The sequence below is a fragment of the Carassius auratus genome, unplaced genomic scaffold, assembly GCF_003368295.1.
Source record: "Carassius auratus strain Wakin unplaced genomic scaffold, ASM336829v1 scaf_tig00015350, whole genome shotgun sequence".
NCBI classification, from domain to species: domain Eukaryota; kingdom Metazoa; phylum Chordata; class Actinopteri; order Cypriniformes; family Cyprinidae; genus Carassius; species Carassius auratus.
The window spans coordinates 1-10,032 of NW_020524581.1; the positions used below are offsets into that span (position 1 = coordinate 1).

A 10,032-nucleotide genomic window follows, 5' to 3' on the forward strand; every position below is an offset into this window, starting at 1 on the left:
GGATTGGACCATAGGAGAGATCCCATAGCGATCCTTGGCAAAATCCTGGTGGAGAAGAGAAGATGATAGGAATGGTAATGAATCTTAAAGGAACGGTTCAGCAAAAAAGAAGAAATCTGTTCATTCTGTCATCATTTATTCACCCATTAGTTACATTACTTTATTCTGTGTGACACCAAAGTAGTGTTTGAATGGGACTTAAACCTCAAAGCCTTAAATCATAAAAGTCCATTTGAGCAACATTTAGTTTAAAAAAAAAAAAACTAAATACATTAGTACGCTGAAAATTCATTAAGTTTATAACTGATAATCATCCGTTCCAGTAAGCTGTTCATTTGAGAACCTTGTGACTGGATCATGGATCATCAATGGAGTTAAGCAAATCTTGAGACTGTTTTGTGAACTAGATCAACCAATTCATTGATAAATATTTTAAAAAAAAATGTTCTTCAAATAGACATTGCCTGGGTTGTCAAGATATTCAGTGAATGATTTACATTTATTTGTAACCTTTACTTAAAAAAATAATAATAATTAAAAAAGAATCCAGTCCCCATTCATTGTAACTGCAAGCAAAATGTGATCAGTAAATTAAAAAAATAAAACATAAAAATCTTTCCAAAATATATATTCGTAATATATTTGTAACACTAAGAAGATAAAAATCATTATATATATATATATTTTTTTTATTTCTTCAGCACTTGATATGGCTAATAACAGACAGAAAATGTGAATTTGGACAGATAGCAGTAAATACTTACATCCTCATCAGCTTCCTGCTGCTCTGCGGCCTGAATCAAAGAGAGAACTGATTTCAATAAAACTTCAACGGCAGAGGGAAATCAGCTAACACAAACATTAAACACATACTGATTATTCTGGAGAAAGGCAAGCACTGAAATATCACTTTAAAATCTTACCAAAATACAAATACAATCTCTGCCATCAGCTTTTGATAGCCGATTTTTATTTTAGCCCAACTAGATAGGTGCCAGGCATCGTAAACCTCTGTTCTATTATTTATTATTTATTTATTTACTCAAATGTTGATCGCTGCTCAGACTAAGTATTGTGGCCTGTGTATTTGTTGCTCGTTCTGGTGCCAAAAAGCAATATGATATCATTGACAGTGTTTCTGAATGCTTGAGTAAGTGTTGTCTTTTGTCTTGTTAATACGACTGGTAGGCTAAAACTGAATTGCCCTATGGGGATAAATAAAGTTGTTTGAATCTTGAATCTTGAATGATACAAATTCAAACACTTACTGATGTCTGCAAGTACAGTAGAGTGCTAGAATCGACTTTTTCTAGGTAAAATAGAATTGCATTCCTTGTAATTTACTCAAATCAGCATGTCAATATAAGTAATAATGACTTTATTCATTTGTTCTGGCTCATGTCTCTCGTCTCTGAATCACTCACAAAAAAAAAAAACTCCTTAAGACTTTAAGTAAAAATATTTGAACATGGATATTATTGAACTGTTTTTCATTATTCACTTTATTATTATAGTATATGTTTTATTACTATTTTATTATTTTATATATTAAAGTTATATATAATAATATATTCTACTTTTCCAGGGAGAGTATGCTTTTCACAAAACTTCTGGCAAATAACTGTCATTTTCTGGATGCACAAATGTCCCTTTGTTCAGGCACGTACACAGATTTGTAATCACAGGAATAGTAAAACAATGACAACCCCTCCATACGGCAGCGGTGGGCCATGGGCAGCACAGCAGGCAGGGTCTGCGTCTCCTGGCACACACTCACCAGCTTGGCCTGCTTCTCTGCCTTCTTTGCAGCTTTCTCTGCTTCCTTCTGCTGTTTCTTCAGGGCTTTCTTCGACTGGGCCTGCTGCTCATCCTCACCGGCTCTACAACAGGAAGACACCATAAAAACAGCTCTGTCAAACTTCCATCTCATTTCCTTCCGGGAAGCTTTTCTGAAAGATGGGGGAAAGCATTCCAACCTCGGCTTACACACATAGGCACAGCATCCCGCTGGCTTTTAAGTTGTTGCGTCTTTCATCTATTGTTTCAACATGCCCAAAAACAACAACAGAGGCTAAATTAGACTTTCATCAGTAATGTCTGCTTGTTTGTGCTCCTGTGGTTTCGGTAGTCCAGTTATAGGCAGCACAGGAAGAGTGATGTCTGTCTACAGTAGCACATGTGTAATATTGTACATCTTGTCTCATGCTGTAGAAACAGACATAACTGATTTAACAGTAAAGAATGGGAATGAGAACATGGAAGTGAGTAACGATCGATAATGCAAATAGTGATTTCAGTTCACTTTTAAATTATGTGAATTCAGTTGAGTTCCATAAACTGTCAACGGCAGTTTTTCAGTCCATATTTGCTCACATGACCACAAGTGCAATTAGTAACTGACACGGTCATTAAAAAGAGGCTGTATTGGTAGCATGGTAAGTGTGTCAGATAGTAACTGAATAATTACCAGATATATATATATATATATATATATATATATATATATATATATATATATATTAAAAAATCATTACTTTTATTCAGCAAGTTAAAATAATGTAATTAAAAAATTATATTTCAAATAAATTATATTCTTTTGATCTTTCGGTTCATTAAAAAACCCTAAAACAAATTATGACTATTTTCCTAAAAACATTACGCAGTACAGCTGTTCCCAGCATTGATAATAATAAGAAACGTTGCTTCAACAGCAAATCATCATTGGAATGATTTCTGAAGAATCATGGGACAATGACAAATTCAGCTTTGCCATCACAGGAATAAATCTCTATTATAAAATAAATTAAAATTAGTGCTGTAGTGATTAATCGGATTTAAAATAAAAGTTTTTGTTTGCAAAATATATGTGTGTGTGGTGTATATTTATTATGTATATATATAAATATACACACATACAGTTTATATTTTGAAAATTGTTACATGTATACGTTTATATTCATATAATGTGTATACAATACATTTTTTTTAAATAGATTCAAGCATTTGTGTCTGCTTATATATACGTGATATACACAGCACACACACACACACACACACACAGACACACACACATATTATGCAAACAAATACTTTTATTTTGGATCCGATTAATCGCGATTAATCACTACAACACTAATTAAAAAAAAAATAGATATCTTAATTTACTAAAATATTTCATAATGGTATTCATAGCAGCCTTGGTCTTCTTATAGAAATCGTACAGACTTTTTAATACATCCATTACAGACAAAACTGATGATATGTATTACTCAGGGAAAAAAAAAAAATTCTTGAATTTAATTTACTAGCCTATTAGTAAATTACGTGACATTGGCAAATCTGCTGCTCTATGTAAGAATTGGCAGTTAAAAAACAGACTCTTAATGATTTCCTCTATATAATGATATGACAGGAAACAAGCTTACTTAGATGGAAAAAAAGATGGCTGAGATGAATTACCAAGCAGTACAACAGTTATTTAAAACAAACACAATTACACAGAAACCCCAACAATATGTAAACTGATCACGGGGCAGAGGTTAAAGGAAATGGCATGCATCTGTGAGCTCCATTAACATTTTAAACTCTCATTATATAACACATGGTCTCCGATTAACAGGACTGACCAACTGTTTTAAATACACCCATTACAAATCAATCATTTGCTAAATTTAAATTCTGGTCTCTTGCTCTAAAGATATGAATGGCACCATTTAACCTGAAACCCCAAGAGTAACAGGTGGCCAACAACATGAGCAGAACAAAACCAACTCTACCTCAAGACATTAACAGAATTAACACTGATTACTCCAAACAACAACAGAACAAACAGAGAAACTGTGACTCAGTCTTGGCCTTTATCCCTCACTGATCTACAAAGAACTTCCAAAAACAGCAGAATCCGGGCAGGTAACCATATGGCAGCCCTCAGGCACCAACACAGGATCAAGTGCCTGTGCACAGACCTACAGAAGTTAAAACACAATGGATCGGTAAAAAATTCTTACCCAGCACTACCACGGCCAAGACAACAACGGTCCAGCCGCAGGCACCGCTGAGGCCTCAACCGTGTCAAAAGTGGGCAATAAACAACTCCACTACCCCCTCTGCATTATGCATTTGCACGTAACGGCAACAGAGGACATAAAGGGCCACAGTGAAGATATGCACATCACGGAGCAGTTTTCAAGGGAATTCACGGATGACGGTCCCCCAAAGCATCGCTGCAATTTCTGCTCACAGGAAATTGGAAGCACTGGGGCAGATAGAAGAGAATGAGAAGGCTGCCGATAATTAAAGGCCTGAGCCAGATTCTTTCGAGGTTATGTATTTACACAGAAACACAAGGCCTGGAGCAGAGCAGGGCTATGAATATAAGGGTTGAGCATTCAGCCCTCCACACCACTCCAGAACACATCTGTTGACTCATCAGATTGTGGTTTATATATTAAACCATAGACAGTATTGTTCACATAACACTGCTTTGGGCACAGCATAGCATGATTATAGAAATTACAATTTAATAATTCATCTGCTAATAACTAACATGAAAACAATCAATGTAATGAATTTCTGAGATCAAAACGAATCTTTCTTACTTTCACATTGTGTTTGAAAAGTTACTTTCACTTCGGTTTTTGAAAAGTAGGCCTACTATTAAAATAACTATTATTATAATGGTCTATTTTATCTGATCAATTTTAATGATCAATTCATTTTCATGAGATTATTTTTCGACATCAATTACTGGAAATGTTTTTCTTTGTAGTTTCTATTTATCATAAAATCTTGAAAAAAAAAAATTAATAATGACAATAATTGTTCCTTGAGAAGCAAATCATTATCATCAAACTGTGTTTTTGATTACGCCATTAACAGACATTACCTTAATTATTAAAAACTGCTAACTATCTGCAACTAGTACATCATAAGCACTGCTTATCCATATCAAATGTTTTCTTTTACGGCATAAAATTCCTCTACACTAACTCGGTTTATTAACTGCATTGCACTGCAAATGTCTCCACTATGGATACCTAATATTTTATTTTATTCACAAATTAAAGTAAAAACTGTTGCAAAAGTAATTAAGTATATGTGAACAGTTGTTTAACTCCAAGTGTTAGTATACAGAGCCACTGTTCAGCTGTCATATTTAAAGATCTCTAAACTGCTGATGCAATCATCTGAAACTCTATCAGACTCAGCTAGCAGCAAGGCACGCTAATGAATAAACTGACCACGAATATTACACATCCGCAGAAAACAATGAGATTGTATTCTCACCCTTGTACATTTTCTTTAGTCATAGTTCGGCTCTGAAAGGATGGAGTGAAACAAAAGCACTAGATATTCAAGATTTCAGTTTTGTTTCTGTGCAAAAACAGCCACTGGGAGCGGTGGACATGTGGAAAAGTGTGGAAGTGTTTTGCTGTTGCACATTCACAGCCTCCTCGCGAGTCCGTGTAGAACACGTCTCCGCGGGAATAAAAGGTTCCTAGGTACTGGTTTATTCATTCAAGCTGCTCGGCTCGTGTATATAAAACATAAAGTAAAATAATTAAGTGAAATAAAACATTATATATTGACAGTGCAACGCTACTGTCATCCAAGAAAATGAATGTGTTAAACATGAGTTAAATCATATAAACCCTTTGAATATGTTTTTCATCTGTGGTTCAGGGCTGCTAAAACACTTCTATAACCCAATGAATATTAATTTCTGAGAAACATAGACCTACTGTGGAACACGTAAACATATAATATATATTATATATTACTTACATACTGTATATAGTGTATGTTTATATTTTTTTCTCAGTAGGATTGCTTCATATAGCCTAACCAGGGTCACTGTATAATTAATGAGGCAATAAATAACCTCAGAACTCTCTTGCTCTTGAGTTCCAGACCACCATTTCGGTTTGTTCTGTTCAGTTGTGTTATAGGGCTATAAAGTCTTTCAAGAGCTACTGGTCACAGGAGGTCCTGATACAGGAAACTGCCTTCCTGATTCTTCAGCCAAAACAATGTAAACGTAATAATAAACTAATGGCAAGAGTAAGAAATACAGTCTGATAAACCTTCTGTGTAATAAAGCTCCCTTTATAGCTTTATTTACACATCTAAATAAACAGGTCAAGCACATTTTTGGCCATTTTTGAGAAGCAGCTGGCTTAAATTCATTACTTTCTAAATATAGTACGCTATCATACCTTGTGTTCTTTTGTTCTGACATAATTATTATTAAAGACATCAATTATTAAAGGCATGAACTATCAAAGGGGCTGTGATTTGAGTGTTTGGATGAATTTAACATCTGTTTTTGACCTGTGATGTGCATGGCTAAGGTTTGTCTAAGATCCGGGATTTGATAATATAGGGTTTTCCCAGCAGATTTCCAGAAGCTCCCTTTTGGTTCGTCTCTTTTCAAATGGCAGTTTAGAGATGGGAGAGATGGTCCAGCTGAGCTCAATGGAGTGTTAATGGTGTGACGTGGCTTTTGAGAACAGCTCTTATGCTAATGACAGAACCACTCCAGAACATTTCCAAATGAACAAAATGCAGCACCGAATGCTCTATTTTTACTGGCTTCTTACTGTGAGAGCAGACACTGAAAAATAACCATAAACCTTAAATTCTGATGCAGAGTACTTCACACCTCATTGGCCTCTTTAGAAATGGTAATTTTAGCCCACTGTGTTAAACATGAGTTAAGCCATTACAATATAAACCTTGTGAATATCTAGGTTCTGCCAGTGTGGTTTATAGTTTCTTCAGGACTGCTGACTTGCTTCTGTTACATGGTGATTATTCATCAAGCAATAGACCACAACTTGATGACTGAAATCTTTGCATTGCAAACAGAGGTCAAAAAGTGCAAGTCTTAGAGTATCAACAGTAAAATAAAGAATATTTGTCATATATATATATATATATATATATATATATATATATACATGACAAATATTCTTTATTTTACTGTTGATACATATATACAATTAAAAATGTAAATTACTGATTCATCGTTGCAATTTTTGTTATATTGATTTTAATCTATGCTGTTTTAAATCTAAGTTAGTGTTTTTTTTTTCCCCAATTTAGGAAATGACTGTATTGAATTCATGAGAATAATTAGGGTTTTGTCAATACTCATTAAAATGTTTTTCTCCTATACCAGTATAAGACATTACATTTTTTATTCTATTCTGTAGATTTTATTATTTCAAACTTGACATCTTCAAACTACCTTATTAACTTCTTTTGCTTGTTATCTGATACAACAACAAAAATCCCAATGGACGGCCAATTCTGTCCCTTTGTAGGTTGATGGGTGTCTTGTATCAGCAGTTGCTTAAACCGCTAAAGAACACAGATGTTCTTAAAATTACAGACCCTCTCCCAGCCATTCTGTTCAGTGGGAGATCAGGTGGAGCTTTTGTTTTGGTAACTTGACAGACCTTCACTCCACTTCAGCTCTGCCCCACCCCCACTGACAGATTTGGGTGGAGGGGTGTGTGTGTGTGTGTGTGTGAGTGAGAGTATGGCCACTGGAGAAAAGTAATGACACTGTCAGACCTCATTAAAATTGGTGATTTTTAGGTTTTATTATGAAATGGAAGTAAAAATGTGACAATTGTGACATGATTAAATTACAACCCCTTTTTACACTTTTTTTTTTTACAGTGTGAGCTACCATTTCAATAAATATAAAAACACTTATGGGGAAATAGGAAACGCTAAGTGCGTGCGCACACACACACAAAACAAATGACAAACAATGAACTATGTACAAATAATTTACACTACACATTCTTAATCAGACAAAAGACCATGCAACAGTTTGCTAACATTTCCTGATAAGAACTTCTGCAAGTATACAGACTTTGTCAAGGCTCTGCCTTTAGGTACTAAAATAAAAAAAGGACATTTAAAAACATTTAAAAAATATATATATATTTTAGTAGTTGAATAAAAAGTGTTAAAAAATGTTCATCAACACAACAAGTTTACAATATACAAAAAGTGTAGTAAAGTCCTTTAAAAAAAAAAAAAAAAAATCAAAGCTTAATCATCCACGTAGGAAAGTTTTATGTACAAAGCGTCCATTAACTGGACAGGACACTAGATGACTCCGACTCAGTAGATACTGATGATATAGGACCTCTTTTCTTGGTCAGCATCTTGTGACTTGATCTACTGCTGATGCTCAGAGCCTTACGGGCAGATTTACTGAATCTGACTCCCAGGAAAGCATAAAGGATGGGGTTGAGACAGCAGTGGAAATACGCAAGCGCCTCGGTAAAGAAGATCCATTTCTCCAGACCCTGCTCCAGGAAACAGCTGTGAGATATGACATTCAACATCACCAGAGTGTCCACCAGGATGCCGGCACAGTAAGGCAACCAGCAGATGAAAAAGCAGAGGATGAGGATGACCGTTGTTTTCAGCGCCTTCCTCTTCAGGGCCTGACCTTTGGAGTTCTTGGACAGTTTTGAGATGATGATGCAGTAACAGGTCAGAATGATCAGACCAGGCAGCAAAAAGCCAACGATGATGTGTTGGAAACGGAAAACGGCTTTCCACACTATGTTTGCTTGCTGTGGGTAGGTGAGCTCGCAGATCGTATTTATGCCCGTATTGTGGACTTTGGCGAACACCAGATCGGGGACAGTGAGTAGGGTCGCTGGGAGCCAAACTCCAAGGTAGATCACCTTTTCTGCGAGCAACCTCCTAAACTGCAGGCTGTTTGTGGCACGGACAACTGCCAGGTACCTATCCAGGCTGATGAAAGCCAGAATCAGCACGCTGCTGTACAGGTTCAGAGTGTAGATCATATTGACAGTGACGCACAGGAATTCCCCAAAAAGCCATCCGCTAGCCGCATCCACAGCCCAAAAGGGTAACATGAGGACAAACAGGAGGTCGGCGATGGAGAGATGCAACCTGTATTTATCTGTCATGTTCTTTGTCTTCTTTTGGAAGCCCATCACAAGCACAACAAGTCCATTGCCAATGATTCCCAGGACGAATATAATCCCATATACAATAGGAAGAAAGATCTTCTGGAAGTCATTGCTGACTTTAAGGTCACAGAATTCGTCATAGTCAAAGTCTCCAGATCCGGAGTCTGAGCTGTTATCTAAAATGATGTGCTGCAGAAAATAACAGTAAATTGATTAATTTCTTATAAATTATATGTTAAAGTTCACAAAGTGACATCAAACAATGTAAAAAATGTTAAAAACAACAAAACAGTAACTTGTTTTTAAAAACTTCTAAAATATTTTAAAACCTAAATGGTAAAACGTGACACCAAAAGTGCAGGTTCCAAGATATGATCAACTTAAAACAGACTGAGCCTCATTCATTTTAAAGTATTTAATCAAACATCAGACTACATTGCGATTTACATTTGTCCTAAATCAACTTACATATTCCAGGTTGTCCATGTTGTTCAAACAGATAACGTATAAACCACATAAAAAAGTCTCCACACACTTCAGTCAACGGAGCATCACCTCAAGCAGCTTTTAAACAAGCCACCGTCAAACCGTACACGCCCCCTTTTTTATTCAACGGGCGGGGCCATGAGGTAGGCGTGGCTCAACAGGGTAGCGCTCTCGGCGCTGTATTATGATAAACACTGCCTCCAATGGTTATTGACATTAACTTTATATTATGTATCACTCGTGCCTGTTACAAAAATAGTTTGTACACAGACTTTTTGCTTCAATGGCACTGCTTGTATTACAAATCCAGATAGATAGATAGATAGATAGATAGATAGATAGATAGATAGATAGATAGATAGATAGATAGATAGATAGATAGATAGATAGATAGATAGATAGATAGATAGATAGATAGATAAAACTTATTTTGATGTTGTTTTATTTATTTGCTAGGCAGCTTCAAGGGGGATAATGAGCAGTCAGCAGGTCCTTATGGCAAATTAATTCCCTTTGGGACAATACCAGCCACTCTGATTTGTGCAAAGGTTTTGATCATCTATCACAGTTTATTTTGTGT

At 35.7% G+C, this 10,032-nt stretch overlaps 1 protein-coding gene and 1 long non-coding RNA gene across 2 annotated transcripts; both read right to left on the reverse strand.

Moving 5' to 3' along the window:
- On the reverse strand, positions 1–5,431 carry LOC113074677 (uncharacterized). Its single transcript, XR_003280693.1, has 4 exons — positions 5,287–5,431; positions 1,778–1,880; positions 765–794; positions 1–45 (listed from the first exon to the last, which is right to left on the reverse strand). It is a non-coding gene; the product is annotated as an uncharacterized LOC113074677 (long non-coding RNA).
- Positions 5,432–7,582: 2,151 nt separating this feature from the next.
- Positions 7,583–9,558, reverse strand: LOC113074675 (C-X-C chemokine receptor type 4-B-like). Its single transcript, XM_026247542.1, has 2 exons — positions 9,435–9,558; positions 7,583–9,155 (listed from the first exon to the last, which is right to left on the reverse strand). The coding sequence occupies exons 1-2, from the start codon at positions 9,450–9,452 to the stop codon at positions 8,109–8,111; spliced, it is 1,065 nt and encodes a 354-aa protein (XP_026103327.1). The 5' UTR covers positions 9,453–9,558; the 3' UTR covers positions 7,583–8,108.
- Between the last annotated feature and the right edge of the window lie 474 nt (positions 9,559–10,032).